This window comes from Ranitomeya variabilis, chromosome 3, assembly GCF_051348905.1.
Source record: "Ranitomeya variabilis isolate aRanVar5 chromosome 3, aRanVar5.hap1, whole genome shotgun sequence".
NCBI lineage: Eukaryota > Metazoa > Chordata > Amphibia > Anura > Dendrobatidae > Ranitomeya > Ranitomeya variabilis.
Window position 1 is genome coordinate 724,960,155 of NC_135234.1, and position 18,527 is coordinate 724,978,681.

Consider the following 18,527-nt stretch of genomic DNA (forward strand, 5'->3'; position numbering starts at 1 on the left):
AGTAGAGGCAGAATGATCACCGATGGACTAACTACTATCTGTATGATACAGTACATTTCTAGTCCTTCGACCTCAGGTCCCGTTCTATAGGCGAAGACTATCCTCACTGCTATGTACTAGGCTGACCTGGGGTCAATAGATTAGAACTAGGTCTTGTAGGGACACTTGTGTGGTGTGTGTTAGGCTTGACTCACACATCCATGTGTCATGGTCGAGCACAGAGCGAGACGCTTGGTCTGGCCACGAACTCAAGAGCTTCATAGACAAATAGGAAGCTGCGGACTTTGGGTTAGGAGATCTGGGGTCACTCCATGTATCACAGTCTGTGCTCGAACTGTGAAACACGAATGTGTGAATCTAGCTTTAAGATGGATGGTATCTACGATGGGATCTACTATGGAACCATCCCTACAGATGGGTAAGACGACCATTGGAATACAGGACGTTTGGATGGAGTGGTCATGAATCGGCGGCTTGGGTCGCTTTACCTGGGGACAGGTTTCTTCAGATTTGCTGCGGCAAAGCTTTACGCAAACAAAGACAGTTCATTAGACAGAAGAAAGGTCTGATTTGTAGATGACAGTATGGAGAGCAGATGTGAACCACAGGAGGACATACGGGCCGGTGTAAGGAGCAAGGTCTACCGAGTTCCAATCGGGGGCATAACTATAAGTGCGGGGGTTTCCCATTGCACCCAGACACTGGAGCTGAAGGATTTTATAAATCCTGGACACCTAATTTAAGGATCCTCTAAGCATAAATATTCTTGATATAACATACGATGGGTGGTTTGAAACATCTGAGGATCGCTGGTGGCATCTACAACCAACAACTGTCAGATAAACCTGCTCTACAGATTGGTGGCCAGTATCCTTGCTATGTAAGGATAGCCATCCCAAAATCTGCTGAATTTAATGATTTTGGAGGTGTAGTCTCCTGACAACAGATCTCAGGGAAGGGAAGAAGGATCGAGCATGTTGAATTAAAACATGCCCAATCCTTCTCTCCTCACTATGTTCCATCTACCTACTGAAAAAGCATGCATGCTTAGCTGAGCCGAGCATACATATTAATGGTGAAGATAGTGAAGAATAGCCTTTTATCAATCAAGCATTCGGCCAACAATCTTCCTAAAGGGGTATTCCAGGCTACCCAAGTTATTATCGGACCTCTTAATAGGCGATAGTTGTTAGGTTGTTGGGCCCCCACTAATCATCAGAAATAGGAGGTGTGTACAGCTTTCTTCCCTGGTGACAAGAAGGCAACCAACAAGAATTGGAACTAGGCCTGGTCTCTACAATGAGTTTTTAAAGGAAGTTTGTCAGCACAAAATGACCGTCTAAACCAAGCACAGGTGATCGGTGCACCATAGTCGTGGCCGAGTAGTTCCCTGCACCTTCCCACCCATCAAGTGATTAAAACAGACTTAATCCCTCTAAGCTCTATGTAGAAACAGGAGGTCAATTTTCCCTGTATAACTCATGAGTCACTGCAAAAGTCCCTGACAGGGGGAGGAAGGAGCAGCTGGGTCAGGAGTTAAAGAGGGGGATTATAAATGCAGGGACAAGAGACTTCATGTTTCTACATAGCGCAGGGAAAGAGAAGAATTCGCTGGGTAGAAAGGCAAAATGAGCAATTGTAAGTACACAGTGCTGTATAATATGATGACTGCAATATATTGAGAGGATAAAAACTTTGATGGGAAGAGAAGCAGGAGGAGAAGGAGGAGAAGGAGGAGAAGAAAAAGGAGGAGGAGGAGAAGAAAAAGGAGGAGGAGAAGGAGGAGGAGGAGAAGGAGACGGAGAAGGAGGAGGAGGACAAGGAGGAGGAGAAGGAGGAGGAGCAAAAGGAAGAGGAGGAAGAGGAAGGAGGAGGAGGAGGAAAAGGAGGGGGGCTTCTTTAACTTTAATAGCCCTCTGTTATTAGGAATATGTCCTTAATAAGTGGGAGCAGTAGTAACGGCACAGCAAGAAAGCAACATGAAATCCTAATGGGTGCAAGGCTCTATGGTATTATCTTTAGGTTAGGGCTAGTTAGAGATGTGGTTGGAATCCATGTAGATGCCACAGGTGGTCTCAGACATTTCTCCCTATAGGGAAACAGTGGGGTCACACTTCTGCTGCAATTGCATTATGAAAATTTTGCATGGAAATGCAAGTAATAATCTTGTGCGGACATGGTTTCCAACTTGTTCCACCAATCCTATTGATCAACACCGGAATCAGTCCCCAGCTTAAAATGGATGATAAAGTGCAGCGCAAACAATGAAGAGAAAATAAATGAGGTTTATTGCCTCATTAATATTTAAAATAATGAAGATAATACATTATATATTGGGCAGAATACAGGATACTGTGAAGTAGCTGAAGAATAACGCCATAATGGCACGTAAAGAGTAACTACATTTTGGTAGAGTTTTTTTTTTCTGAATCTGTAGGTCCTTAAATGCCTGGTAGATTGGTGGGGGGTCCAGGTACAGAAACCCCCACTGATTGCCCAAAAGTGTGCAGCTCCGGAGGCAGAATTGGACGGCTTTTGCCTGAGATAGCACATAACAGACTATGGATTCAATAGAAAGTCTACAATAAAAGGTTTCCAATAGAAAGTTCAGTCTAGGTCTAAAAAAATATCTAAAATTTTTACTCTGTGCATGTTCAGGCAGGAACTGGGCACTTCTGAATGGTCTGTTGAGTAGTCGATGGGGGTCTCAGTACCTCGTCCCCCACCAATCTCCAGGGAAGTTAAATTGGTCAGATTTTAATTCTCCGAGTATTTCGCTTTTTTTTTCGCTCTTTTTAAATTCACCAAATGGTTCCAGAAATATGGGCCTTTTTATATAATGATCATTTTTATGGGTTTTTACCAAGGCGGGGTGGCTCACAGGATTCTCTGAAGGCATGTTTTTAGGCTGCTCTGCATAATAAAAAAAACATTACATTAAACAAAAAAGGCCCATATCTCTGGAACCATATGGTAGATTAAAAAAAAAATAAATATATATATATATATAGAAAAAAGGAATACTCAGAGGAGCAGCGGGAAAAAGAAAATAAGAGCAAAAAACAAACAAAACAAAAACGGTCCACTTTTGATCTGGTGACAGGTCTACAAAATCTTAAAGAAAATAAAACAACGTAGTGAAGTTCAGTTACACTTTAGATACAGCTACAGGTCCAATCTTAAAAAATTCTTACCGTCCAAAATCGGATGAAATATTGTAGAACGGTGGCGGCAATGAACAGGCAGTACAGTAAGGAGTACAATAAAAACAGCATGAAGAACTTGTAATTGGAAAATCCCACACAATTATTCACCCTACAATGAAGACATTACACACATTACCGTACATAGAAAGCATCAAAATAGAAAAATGCATCAATAACGAGCCCCAGAAACCGCACGTACCAGGGGCAGTGATGATCCATCTTGAGAACACATCTGATGGAAACAGAAATGGGAAACTATATTTATATAGTCGCTGTATTACAACCGCAGCTTATTATAGAGCACCACCACTCGAAAGAATAGTTAGCATCAAAGTATTAATTAAAAAAAAAAAATACTATTTTCTCATAGATTATATTGTAATTAAAGAAGACAAGTCAGATGTGTTTGTACATCCCATGAAATATCAACTTTTTTACCGTACTTTTCTTATAACGCTGCTGCACCGTTCCCCTGTAATTCCTTCTGATACATTGATCACTGCATGTTACCAGTTGGGGATGTTTCCCTACACAGTGTAAAAATGTCAGCACCAATTGGGACATTTGAAAACTCACCCCTAAGGGTGCTTTCACACTGCTCTCAGGCACCCATTCAGTGGCTCAGTCGGGGCTTACATCCGACCCACCACCCCCTGCCAAATGGGATTCAGGCATAAGGTGCCAACGGGACCATAGACTATTCTGGTGCCGCCAGAGCGAACGAGCGCATATGCCTACTTGAGGTGGACACACAGACACAGTCTACGACCCAAAAATGATGCACAACAGAGTACACGTTTGCTCTGCTGGGACCATTATAGTCAATGGCCCCGTCGGGGTGATTGAACGGGTGGATAGAGATGTGTCCAGCTCAAGTTAAAAACAATTTGTTTATTTAAACTCTTTAAAATGACAAATCCATGAAGGGAAAAGGTGGATAGAAGGACAATGCCAATGTATTGTCCATCTATCCACCTTTCCCCTTCATGGATTTGTCACTTTCAAGATTTTCAATAAATGAACTGCTTTTAACTTGAGGTGGAAAGCTTTATTTTCCTTGGATTATCCTAAGTCTGGTCAGGATGAATTTCTGTGGTCCTTCACCTTGAACAGCAACAGGTGAGCTGGCATCTCCCTCAGACTATCACCACTGAACGGGTGCCTGGACACAGTGTGAAAGCAGCCAACGAGTAACATCCAGCTATCAAATAGTTTATACGGAGGAATAACAGAGGAACGGCACGCTACAGAGTTCTAAGAAAAGATGCTCCAGAATTATTTTACACGAGTTATTTACTACATTAGATATGTTGGAAGAGCTGAAAAGGTCTTTTCTAAAGGGGGTTGTTCACTTTTACAATAGTCTGCAGTTAGAAAAGTCCACAAAAAATAACTTGCTCACAGGTTTTCCCAAACCACAAAGTTTAGCTGTAATCTATGGGGCAACCTGGTAACAAGAGGTCAATCTTACTACAACGCCAGACCCTGGAGGAAGAAACGCCATTTGTAACTTATCTCCCTTTAAAGGGGTCATTTCAATTTTAATTAATCATGGGATATCAACAGGATAATTTGTAGAAAATTTGTGGGCATTCTAAGTTCATGGAAGAACAAAAATGTACGGTAATATTTTTTTCTAAACATGTCAGAATATGACCATAGATGGAATTGCTCTTAAAAGGCCTTTTCTTATTATCTACAGTAAAGCCGTGCTCCCTGACCTCCTAGCCTACGGATTACTTGGCGGCAGTGCGCAGTTGCAGATTGACAGCTTAGACAGCGGCACTGTTGTAGTGCTGGTCCGAACGGTTTGCGTTCCAATCCTGCAAGCAGAGACAGCTCTGCTTCTGCAACATCGGCGAAACGCAACGGCTCGGATCCAGAGATCTGAAATACTTGCAAGCACTAAAAAGGTCACTGCTCTTAGTCTATCAAAGGTGGTCGGTAACCAAGCCAACAAGCAGTAATCTATAAAAATCTCTTTGTTCTCGAGAACGAAGATTTTTAATTTGAGGCCAATTGCAAAAGTTTCTTGTTATTACAAGCCCTTGGCAATTTTACCCATTTATGATGAGAAAATCTATTAAGAACCATTGATATGGGTCGATTAAGGAACTGCGGGATCTTCCCCTTCTCCAATCTCTCTGTCTAATGGATAATGTTTCCTCCACTGTAAACGATAAAAAACCCACCAAGCCTCAGGGACCCTGGATATGAAGGCGGCTGAGTGCTTTTATACTGGTCACGGACCGCTACGCTAACTTCTAACATCCCTCCTATTTCACAAAAAGGACCATTGTTCCGGATACTCTGCGTTCTGAGTTATTTATACGGCTCTACAGCAGCTGCACTGTTCATTACGTATTCTGCATCCATTAGGAGACTGCAAATATAGAGATAAGTAATGACTAATATAAGGCCTCCTAACCACATGTGGTCCTGGTTCCATCTTCTCTCGATTGCATGCCTTTCCTCCAGGTTCTCCGCTTTCCGGTCAAACACCAAAAAGCTACGGATGCCCGATTTACAGATGTGGAATCTACACGGTGAACCTTATTGGGAACTAATGTAAGTTATGTATTATATAGAAGATCCAGAGACTCACACGTCACAGGCTGAGCAATGGTGGCATCGGTCGGGTTTTATCAGTTGACATCTTTCACAATACCGGATGGCTAGATTTATTAAAAAATAAATAAAAAATTAGTTTCCGACAAGCGATCAATACGACAGATTGGTTAGCTCTAAAGTTTCCATTTATAATATAAGGGTCATACACATTTACCAATTCTTTCAATGACAAAGATAATAAAACGGAATGGAATATGAAAAAGATATCTAGTTGATGCAAGCGTCCACGCATGCCTGGCATGGCACCACACAAATGAGATCATCTTCTTGCACCAATATGATGTGTACTACCATTAAAGGGAACCCGACAGCAGGACTGACACCGTGCGTAGTGGATCGAAAGCCTCTGGCAAGTTGGCAAAAATCCACCGTGCAGATCACGGGATTCAAGAGTTCTGGGATGAGAATGGAAGGACGGCTCAGTTTCATAAAGTGAGTATCAATTTATCCTGGAAACTTGTCCCACACAGTGGGGATGCCTGTCATCCACTATTAAAGATAAATGCAGTCCTAAAATTAAATTATGGGTGTCGATCCAGCTGTCAGGTTCCCTTTAAGGAAATTTCCAATCAAAACCTAGAGTTACAGTATCTAATCAGAAACAACATCTTTCACTTTGCAGCTTAATGAACTGGAAAAGGAAGGAGATCCAGCTCAACGATGTAGTGAAAAAATCCGTAACTTTATTCACTTCAATTCATATAATGTGAAGGATAAAACATCAGCAAGCAATAAGAATAAAAACAAGATCCAAGATCAACGCGTTTCTGGTGACAAAGCACCCTTAATCATGATACCATGCTGATGTTTTATCCTTCACATTATATGAATTGAAGTGAATAAAGTTACGGATTTTTTCACTACATCGTTGAGCTGGATCTCCTTCCTTTTCCTGTTCGTTCACGCCTTGACACAGCGGTTCCGTGCTCCGAGTCTCCAGGGATGTCGATTATGGTGAGCTGGACTTTGTTTTGTTCAGCTTAATGAACTACATGGACGGCTGAAGCCTGCCAGAGGTTGGGATTCTGGTTCCACCTCAAAGTCCATACGCCCTAAAGGAGTAGAATCGCTGTGTGCTCCATTATTAGTCAAGCGAGTATTGTGATCATACAATCATTATTATGCAGATTTCAAACTCCAGGCTGTATAAACTTGCAGCACTCTTGAAATTGGCAAGATATTGATTCATGATCACAGAATCCTCAAAAGTTTGGTTGCAAATAGTCAATATGGTCCCAAAAAATGTGTTTAGAAAAAAAAATAAGCATATTAACTGCCAAAGATTGGAGAAGAATCAAATGTGATGTGACCAGGAAAACATTATCCTCCAGTGCTGTTATATTCCAGAACTGCAGCCTCCCTGGAGGCCCAGAAGTACAAGGTGTTCAGTGCTTAGGGACATGGCCGAGGTGAGGAGGCAGAGCCCAACCACCACTGAGCGAGACACAGAAGTACAAGGTGTCCAAAGCTCAGAGACATGGCCGAGGTAAGGGAGGCTGAAACCAGGCCACCACTGAACACGACACAGAAGTACAAGGTGTCCAATGCTCAGAGACATGTCTGAGGTAAGGGAGGCTGAAACATGACCACCACTGAACACGACACAGAAGTACAAGGTGTTCAGTGCTTAGGGACATGGCCGAGGTGAGGAGGCAGAGCCCAACCACCACTGAGCGAGACACAGAAGTACAAGGTGTCCAATGCTCAGAGACATGGCCGAGGTAAGGAAGGCTGAAACCCGACCACCACTGAACACGACACAGAAGTACAAGGTGTCCAATGCTCAGAGACATGGCCGAGGTGAGGAGGCAGAGCCCAACCACCACTGAGCGAGACACAGAAGTACAAGGTGTCCAAAGCTCAGAGACATGGCCGAGGTAAGGGAGGCTGAAACCAGGCCACCACTGAACACGACACAGAAGTACAAGGTGTCCAATGCTCAGAGACATGTCTGAGGTAAGGGAGGCTGAAACATGACCACCACTGAACACGACACAGAAGTACAAGGTGTTCAGTGCTTAGGGACATGGCCGAGGTGAGGAGGCAGAGCCCAACCACCACTGAGCGAGACACAGAAGTACAAGGTGTCCAATGCTCAGAGACATGGCCGAGGTAAGGAAGGCTGAAACCCGACCATCACTGAACACGACACAGAAGTACAAGGTGTCCAATGCTCAGAGACATGGCCGAGGTAAGAAAGGCTGAAACCAGGCCACCAGTGAACAAGACACAGAAGAACAAGGTGTTCAGTGCTCAGACACAGCCGAGGTGAGGAGGCTGAACTGGACCACCACTGAGCAAGACACAGAAGTTGAAACATCTAGACTGGGCCATGAAATGTTTGAAGTAGTGATGAGTGAATGTGTACTCGGGTTTTCCAAGCATGCTCGGGCGGTCTCCGAGTATTTTGGCGTGCTCGGAGATTATGTTTGAGTCGCCGCAGCTGCATGATTTGCGGCTGTTAGAATCCCCACATGTATTCAGGCTGCCTAGCAGCCGCAAATCATGCAGCTGCGGTGACTCAAACATAATCTCCGAGCACGTCAAAATACTCGGAGACCACCCAAGCATGCTCGGAAAACCAGAGTACCGAGTACACTTGCTCATCACTAGTTTGAAGATATCATTTTCAAAGGTTTTCTGGATTGATGAAATGAGAGTGACTCTTGATGGACCAGATGGATGGATCTGCGGCTTGATCAGTAATAGGCACAGGCCTCAACTTCCATTCAAACACCAGCAAGGCAGAGGTTGGGTACTGCTATGGGCTGGTATTATTAAATATGAGCTAGTTGGACTTTTTGGGGCTGAGATTGGACTCAAAATCAACTCCCAAAGCTACTGACAGTGTTTTGAAGACACTTTCTTCAAGCAGTGCCAAGAAAAGTCTGTCTTTCAAGAAACCCATGATTTTTATGCAGCACAATGCTCCATAGTAGCATCAAAGTCTCCGCTGCTGTCACTGATATTTTTATGTATATGTACAAAATGCATTTTTTACATTGAGTTGTTAGGTTATTATTCTCACTTTAACCGATGGAAAACAATTTACGTTTTCCATTTACCGGTAGTTGTCCAGTAAGTCTGCACACATAGATAGATATTCTCTTTAGAAAGACAAAACCTCACTTATACCTTCTTAAATATTCAGATTTCAGGGTTATTAACCTTTGGGATTAACAACAGTGCTGTAATATTTCACTAAAAAACAAAAACTAAATTGCCCAATAATTGTGCACACAATGTAGACAGATGGTCTTCATGCGATAACCTGTGTTGTCATTTCGGCAGCAGCTCCACTACGATTCTCAGTACCAACTGAAAGTACAGAAAGTATCCAAAAATGAATGCAGACCAGGGTCATAGCTAGCAGAGGAATCGCAGCAATACCAAACTTTAGTAGGGTTTCTTTTTATGATTTGCAACTTTTGCACTATAAAATATTCAAAATATTTCAAGACCTCCAACAGCGATATTTTTTTTTATAGTATTTACTATGCAGAATAAACAACTCATAAAACTAAATGTTATAGTTTGGGTTATTATGGATGGATGTTGCAAAACTAATTAGGTGTATTTTTTTTTGTATCAAGCATTTTGAAGGTTTTATTTCTTTTTACTAGGCATTATTACTTTTTGCCGTTTGTTATTTTGATCCTGTTATGGGCTCACGCGATCCTCTGGACATTTCAATAACACGCTGCAATATTCCGGCCTCACAAGGGGGTTATTTAATCCCTGTTTTTGGGTAGAGGCGGATTGTCTGCCATGTGTATTTGCCAGAGGGTCCCTTGTTACGTCCCTTGCTGCCATACAGCCCACGACGGCATGGAGACTGCTGGTGGGATAACGGGAACTTCCTCCCTCTGTTAACCCCCTTAGATGCTACAGTCACTATTGACAACGTCTAAGGGGTTAAATGGCTAGGATTAGTGTTGGCTGCTGCAACTAGAACCTGTTTAGGATGCCGCAGGTACAGTATATCACAAAAGTGAGTACACCCCTCACATTTTTCGTAAATATCTTATTCTATCTTTTCATGACACAACACTGAAGATCTGACACTTTGATACAAAGTAGTCAGTGTACAGCTTGTATAACGGTGTAAATTTGGGGTGCCCTCTATAAAAACTCAGCACACAGCCATTAATGTCTAAGCTGCTGGCAACAAAAGTGAGTACACCCCTAAGTGAAAATGACCAGAAACAAGTGTTTAATATCTCTGCAGCGCCCCAAGTGGCAAAATGAAGCAATGCACAGTTTCCATTCAAATTAATGGACAGTTTATGTAATGTCAGGACATGTTGGGTCCTCCAAAGCAAGACACACTGCCCATACCCAATATCCCCTCTGGTAATCATATGAGGGTCCGGAGTGTAAAAACTCTTCCATCACCTTGTTGGAAATTTGAAAGTTTATTTTTTTATTTTTTTTTTTTATAAAATCCATGCAACCCTTGTAAAAACCCTCACTCTTTACATTAGGAACACATACTGGACCATTGAGGTCAATAGCAATTGTAAGTGGAATAACCTTTGGCATATCAGGCCAGTGGGAACGAAACATCAATATATATGGCTTCCTCCTCCTGATCCTATTCAATTGGTATTTTTGCTTGTTGAATTACCAGATCCTGGGAGAGAAGCTGCGGCTGGTAAGAAGCCCGGCCGTGACCGGCAAGATCAATTCCAATGATGACGTGAAGTTGGATGACCGGCAATGGAATCAGTGTCTGCACGACCAGGATGGGTGAAGTAGTGATACATACAAGCATTAACGGAAGAGGCGACCATTCAGGATTTATCCATTCCTCTTTAGAAGAGAAGGGATAGGGGATGGGGAAATTAGTTACGACGTGAGATGATGAATTTGGTTAGGCCGAACACCAATGTGGGGGGCATTGTGCCAGACTTGTTACATACCATTCCATACAGAGCAAATGTAAACTATAACAATGGAGCTGATCCGCAATACCACACCCAGCCTGCAGACCGGTGGGGCACTGCTTACTGAATAATAACCCCCTTAATAACAGGGCATTCATTTTCCTTGTAGAGACTTTCATCATATTCCAGGCTATTTTTGAATAACCTGTAATCTGCTTGACAGAGCACAAATGGGTCTGATGGATAGACCGAGCAACAGGCGAAACCTACAACAACTCCGCTCGGAGATGTGCACAGCACGTCTTTATTCTGGCATTGGAGTCACTGAGGTTTCTTGGGTGAAGCTGGTTTCGCCGTTGCTTCTTCAGGAGGCTCAGCGCCCGGTGTCTTTTCCCTGTGATTTCAACTATAAAGAGTGGGCAGCTCCCAAATGAAGCCACCGGAAGAACAAACATTTAACCACATTACGGTTTCCAAATCCAGATGTGTTCAAAGAATGTTGTTTTTACATTGATGTACATGAAGATAATTTTTTGTGGTGCTTTTTCAGGCGGATTCCTAGTGGAATCCGCCTGAAAAAGACATTGTGTGCGACATACCCTTACAGCCTTTCACTCACTAAAAGAAAGCTTCTTAGAATAGTCAGATATGAAGGTGTAGTAGCATATGCATTTGTGCTGAATATTGGGCTTAAGACTCGCTAATCTGAAAGGGATTGTCCAGCCTTAGAGTACAAGTCTGTAGTCACTCTATGTAACTGCAGACTTGTGAATATTCACTGTGCGCTGTGAGTATCCTCTGGTGCCAGCGCTAGGAGTGGTGGGCGCATGACTGCAAGTATGCGACTTGCGTTGTCACGTGCCGACTAGACGTGTCAAATGTATTGCGACAGGCTGGACACCTCTAGTCGGAATGTGGCCGGAAGAATGCAAAATCGCATCCTTGTGGTCACATGACTGCCCGCTTCCAACGCTGGAGAATATTCACAATGAATGCACTCCCATAGAGTGACTGCAATCTTGTATGCTAAGGCTGCACCACCCCTTTAAGAATACCAGCTGAGTCTTACTGACGATGTGAAAAAAAGTACACAATATCGCTCACTCTAGTGCCACCTATTGGAGGTAGCTGCCTTGAGAGGCTGATGATCACACACAGCGATAGGTGCATGCGTCTGAGGTGCGTCTGCTGAGATTTGCCATCTAAAATGTCCCTAAGCAGAAGCACCTAAGATGAAGGGCACATGAGTGCTGATCGCCATCTGGGCCCCTGCTTTAGTCAATATCTCACCCTCTAATGAGCTTTGGAACACAACTGGGAATTTTTATCAAGTCAAACACCCATCTACAGGCGGAAATTTGGGGTGCAGTATAAAGCAGGGTATGGCTGGCTGGCCGAGATGCCCTAGGGGGGCATCTTACTGGCAATGCCACATGGAAAATGACTATACAGAGTATTCTAGAAATGTCATTCTGATTAACGGTATGGTAGGACTGACTATAGGAGAACACCCTCACCCCTGTTTTGTGAGTGAGGGCACTTAGGCCGGCTGTGTCTGGGTTCACAGACATCACAGAGGCGCTCGTCACCTCCACTCAGCAGCTGTGACACTTGAACACTGGACACTTTGTTCTGCGATCATTTGATGTAATGACATAATCTCCATTCTCGTCACATCTACAGCTGGGATGCCCTGCGGGGTGTTTCATGGCACTGCACGGACACGAACGCTGATAAACTTCATTGTGATTGCTGTCACTAAGGTGCTGTACAAGAAATTTACATTATAAAAGGTGAAACTGTGGGCCGGCACGGTTATATCTCCCCAGACAAGTTAAAGAATATGGGCACCTTTAACAAAGAAATTTTTTTTACTTAATAAAACTGCTGTAAGTTTCAGTCTACCAACTTAATTTACTTTCAGACCCTCTAATATGCATCTTGTAACCTGATCCAAGTTTCAGATTTTTCTGTTGTTGGAGTGTCCCTACCAGTGATATAGGCTGGATGTGAACGATGTGTATCCAGGGTGCTGCTGTCTTCACTAGCTCATATCAGCACAGCTTCTATCCTGCACTCAATTTTTCTTCATGTGCTTTTCTCCTTTTCTGAAAACTGCTTTCTTTCTGTGCCGTTCTTGAGGCTGTACATGTTTCTAGAATGGCAGTGCTGTTTTTCCAAAAATGCGGTGTGTACAACTACCCTAACGGTGTTTTCTTGACAGTTTGTACACTTTGATATGGACTAATTTCCTACATTATAGGTTGCATGCCTTACAATTTGCTGCTTCATGTTTTACCCAGAAACTCAACTGATATATTGCGCTACCCCCAAGAAGAGGCACAAATGTTTCTGACTCCTGTAGGATTTTGCAAACCTTTATTGCAGGGAGCACTGGCTGTTTCATAGGTCTACTTACACTAGTTAGCAGGCTCTGCAAGGAGAAATGGCAAGCTATAGACATGTGCCAAAAGCCTCCTACCCGGACAACTAGAACCCTACTCTGCGCCGACAAAGAGCCATTACCTTATAACAACCGTCTACAGATGGTTGCCTTTCCTTTGAAGACGGCTCTGGTTTGCCTACAGATGAAAACATGTAGCTAGGCTGGGTGGGAGGATTATGTATTATATAATAGTAAAGCTACTTCCACTAGGTGGCGCTAAACAGCTGGATCTCTACCTCCTGGAGGAGAGCTAATTTGCATATTGAAGTAAAAAAAAAAAAAAAAAACGTTTGTAGATAGTGGGGGTCCTGTGTGACATGTAGACAGGAATTGTGTTAGATGGCCATCAACAATGCAGTCTGATCATGCTGAGAAACAAAAATGAAGTTGCTATTAAAGAGAACCTGTCAGCACGATTGTGTAATGTAATAAGGTGGCTGTAATGGCGCCGTAATACTGATTACATTGATGCCTTTGGTCAAAAAATCCACTTTGTGGTACATCTGTAATCAGAAATTGTACTAATTAGATTTCGGTGCACAGGGTCTTCTCCTCCCTGTATGTGATCCCCGGCCCGTCCGCCTGCCTCCGGTCTGTGATTGACAGGACGTTGCGGAGATTTCAATCAGAAGAGGCCGGTCATTCACTGATCGGAGGCAGGCAGAGGAGGAGAAGACCCCGTGTACAGTCCGGCCCCTGTGCACCGACATCTAATTAGCAGAAAACTTCAAATTCTGATTAAAGTAGAACCATAAAGTCGATTTCTCCACCAAAGGTATCAATGTAATCAGCATTCCAGCGCCATTCCAGCCATGACTTTACATTACAGAGTCGTGCTGACAGGTTCTCTTTGAGGATCTCCTCCACTTGTTCACTGTCAAAAAAAAAGACTGCAAAATTATTTTGAGCAACTTGCATTTAGCAATTTAAAGGGCTTTTCCAGGATGAGAAATTAGGTCTTGCTTTTCTGTGTTCCCCAAAGCAATGAATACATTCGGAATTGCAATTTATTTCCATTATTTCCTCATCCAAAATAACCTGTTATTAAGTCCAATTCCTCGTAAGTGAATGTCCTGCCATTACTGCTGTTACGTTTCTTTACTGTAAATATAAGTATAGTTATAGACCAAGGCTACAAAACCTGCGGAAGAAAAAAAAAAAAGACATTTTTGTGTGGCCATGATAGATCTGGACACTCTGAGCGGCGTGTGGCTCTTCACATGTAGTTTCCATGTCAGAAACAAGCGGAGTGGTGCGCAGCTGAAGAGCAGACACGGGCGAGGACCAATGATGTACTGTGGTTCATTGCATCCCCTAAGCCCCAATCCAGAGAGAAGCCTAGGAGTTATACAGGGGGCCATGCATGTGTGCAGCCCCCTCTGAAATACTAGGCTGTCAATTAGGGATAATAGGAACCCCATTCTCCTGATTACTTCCAGTCCTGGAAGCTGAACCTGGACCTAATCAGACTTTCATCACATGCAGAGCTTGATACGATACCCCAAGGCTGCGTTCACACCTTGAAGATCCATTTCAGCCATGTTACATTTTTCTTCAAAGTTTTCAAAATTCTAGGCTCCTCCGCTGAGGCAGTTGCTAGGCAGATGGCTTAATGGATGGAGTCTCAGCGAGTAATAAAGGTAGTTGTAACCATTATTCCAGTCAGAGCTCCGGTGTGAGGGCCTCAGAGTACAGCCACCAGCCAGTGAACCAGCCAGTACACGTGAGGGGATTATTTTTCTCCCTTCCCGAGGGCTGAATACAGATGGACTGACCAGAAGAAACTTTTAGGATGGCCTGAGGACTAGGACCCGTGACGCAGATGGAATTCCCTGGTCTGCACAGCACCCTTAGCCTACCAGAATACTGCGCTGTGGACACAGGACGAGAACGGGCCTGGAGGGTGGTCCGCCATAATGGAGATGGGAAATCAGGAATCCTACAACATAATGAAAGACAGGGGAAGCCGGAATATAGGGGATCTACTGGGGAACGTCACCTCAGTGGGATAGAAGATGACCATAGAGTCAGCTTGGATAACAGGATAGGCCCTGTTTACACTTGCTGTTTATCACGCCTCACATGTGCAGTTTCCTGCATCTGTTGCTAACGGCTCATCTGAGGAACTTTGTCATGCGCACACGTTATGTTGTACCATCTATGACTGTGATCCTTTATGGTTGTGTTACAAGTAAAAGTTTCAATTGTTATTAAGTTAATCTGCCTTTTGACTCTCCTATATGTTTCCTCAACACCACCACGGGAAACGCCACCACTACCACCACACAATGAGAGGGAACAGTAAAAGCAGTGTTAACCCCACGCACATCCATAGCCGTGTGTCCATTTTTTCATTTTTTTCCACTGTGCACCAGGCACACGTCTGGTTCATCTGTGGCACAATTTCAAGATACCTGAAGATGCCTCCATCTGTACAAACAATTATACGCAAGTACAAACAAGATGGGAATGTTCAGCCATCATACCGCTCAGGAAGGAGACAGGTTCTGTGTCCCAGAGATGAACGTGCTTTGGTCCGACATGTGCATATCAACCGAAGGACAAAAGCAATAGACCTTATGAAGATGATGGCGGAAGCTGGTAAGATTGTGTCAATAGCCACAGTGAAACGAGTACTGTATCAACATGGGCTGAAAGGCCACTCTGCCAGGAAGAAGCCATTACTCCAAAAGAAACATAAAAAAGCCAGATTAATGTTTGCAAATGCTCACAAGAACAAAGACCTTAATTTACGGAAACATGTCCTGTGGTCTGATGAAACTAAAATTTAACTTTTGGGGCATAATGACTATCATTATGTTTGTGGGAAAAAGGGAGAAGCTTAAAAACACCATCCCAACTGTGAAACACGGGGGTGGCATCTCTTTAGGACTGGTGAACTCCACAAAATAGATGGCATCATGAGAAAAGAAGATTATATGGCAATACTGAAGCAACATCTCAAGACATCAGCCAGGAAGTTAAAGCTTGGGCTGAAATGGGCCTTCCAAATGGACAATGACCCGAAGCATACTGCCAAAATGGTAACAAAGTGGCTTAAGGATAAAGTCAATGTTTTGGAGCGGCCATCACAACGCCCTGATCTCAATCCTATTGAATACGTATTGGCAAAGCTGAGCTGAGCTGATTTATTTGGTTTTGCTATAGTTTCTTGTACTTTGTACAAACAGGGACAAGGCTCCCCCTTTTTGAGTTGGGCATTTCATCGACATAGCTTCACAGGTGTCTGAACAGTCTGGTCCCCTGTCTTCCTATGCCCTTATTTACATTGAGGTCGGCTGACACAAGGTGAAGTTTAATTTTAAAAATCGGACTGTCCCGTCTGGGTACACCTTGTTGGGGTGGGATGGCTTTTATGCTTTTTTGATCAAAATAGAGATAACTAAGTACCCTATGTTATTTACATGTACTATTACTAGTCACTTATTACAGCGTAGGTGCTCATTTTGTTCTTTTTTCTCGGGTTTTGTCTGTAGTGTGTGAATGTGCTCACCTTCATTATTCGGCAAATGACTCAGCACTCCGATGCCCTCAGATATTAGTAAGCGAAATTAACGTTTAGCTCAGGGTTCTATTAAAAAACCCACAGCACTTGCTTTAAAAGGTTTAGTAATTAGTTCTGCTGCTGTAATATTTCTAGCAATGTACGCCATGACTATGGCTTAAGATAAGCAGCATGCACATGTTCTCCGCCTGATCTCCAACTTTATTCATGGGCCATCAGATGTAAGAACTGTATACAGCAGCCCGCAGAACTCAATGCCAGGAGCACAGAGAGGCACTGTGTATTCTCATCACATACACAAACACAAGAGGAATGCAAGGCGCCCGGCACCACGGCTGTCAGAGACAGAATCTATCAGGCTTCCCCAGTCTCTGTCTAGTACCGCTCTCCATTCCTTGCAGACATAAGGCCCCGTCTCACATAGCGAGATCGCTAGCGAGATCGCTGCTGAGTCACAAGTTTTGTGACGCAACAGCGACCTCCATAGCGATCTCGCTATGTGTGACACGTACCAGCGATCAGGCCCCTGCTGCGAGATCGCTGGTCGTGTCGGAATGGCCTGGACCTTTTTTTGGTCGTTGAGGCCCCGCTGACATCGCTGAATCGGTGTGTGTGACACCGATCCAGCGATGTCTTCACTGGTAACCAGGGTAAACATCGGGTTACTAAGCGCAGGGCCGCGCTTAGTAACCCGATGTTTACCCTGGTTACCAGCGTAAATGTAAAAAAAACCAAACAGTACACACTCGCCTTCTGATGTCCGTCAGGTCCCTTGCCGTCTGCTTCCTGCTCTCACTGACTGCCGGCCGTACAGTGAGAAGTGAGAGCACAGCAGTGACGTCACCGCTGCGCTCTGCTCTCAGTGTACGGCGGCTCAGTCAGAGCAGGAAGCAGACGGCAAGGGACCTGGACACCGAAAGGCGAGTATGTAGTGTTTGTTTTTTTTGGTAACCAGGGTAAACATCAGGTTACTAAGCGCGGCCCTGCACTTAGTAACCCGATGTTTACCCTAGTTACCCGGGTGCTGCAGGAGGACTTCGGCATCGTTGAAGACAGTTTCAACGATGCCGAAGTCGTTCCCCTGATCGTTGGTCGCTGGGGAGAGCTGTCTGTGTGACAGCTCCCCAGCGACCACACAGCGACTTACCAACGATCACGGCCAGGTCATATCGCTGGTCGTGATCGTTGGTAAATCGCTTAGTGAGACGGGGCCAATACACAAGTGAGGTAGACAAAGACCGAAGAGTGACATGGATAACTAACAGTAATGGGAATTTTTTTTATTTTATAGAATAAAAAGTTTAAAAAAAAAAGTTGGAGGTTGCCCGTAATTTAAATCTACACCGCAGCAGATTCAGTGACGCCGAGGCAAAATATCCACCTGCACCACCAACACTTCCAGTCTCCGCTGTTAAGAAGCAGAGATGCGGCCATGTATGAGATGGACCGATTTTACCTTTGAAATTGTAAAAGAAAAAAAAATTGCCGGAAACAAAAAAGTTCATTTTCAAACCTCCAGATTTATTTGCAATCTGCTCCAAGTTCTAGAATTTTTTTATGTGAGCGCCTTCTTCCCAGGACTGTGCTGCTGCTGCCTGAACAGCTTCATTCCTGCACCGATTTCCCTTCTGCAGCTTGTGTTTTTCTGTTCTTCCTTGTGAAGACAAAAGTTAATGAGGAAGATTTTGTGATTTCTCCCTCCAGCAGCAGTTGGGTAAAGCTGTATTCAGAAACGGATACCAGGTATGGCTCGGATCAGACAAGAGCTCTGTTTACGTCTATCAGAATGATACATAAGGAACAGTCCCCAACAAATACTACTGATATAAGAC

At 43.8% G+C, this 18,527-nt stretch overlaps 1 protein-coding gene across 2 annotated transcripts in view; it reads right to left on the reverse strand.

Moving 5' to 3' along the window:
* ZDHHC20 (zDHHC palmitoyltransferase 20) overlaps positions 1 to 18,527 on the reverse strand; it is a 75,195-nt gene that overhangs the window by 14,443 nt on the left and 42,225 nt on the right. For both annotated transcript variants that reach the window (XM_077298381.1, XM_077298380.1), the window contains exons 5-7: positions 5,812 to 5,881; positions 3,406 to 3,438; positions 3,195 to 3,315 (exon numbers count right to left, since the gene is read on the reverse strand). In XM_077298381.1, coding sequence (XP_077154496.1) covers positions 3,195 to 3,315; positions 3,406 to 3,438; positions 5,812 to 5,881 — 224 coding nt within the window. The remainder of the gene's footprint in view (positions 1 to 3,194; positions 3,316 to 3,405; positions 3,439 to 5,811; positions 5,882 to 18,527) is intronic.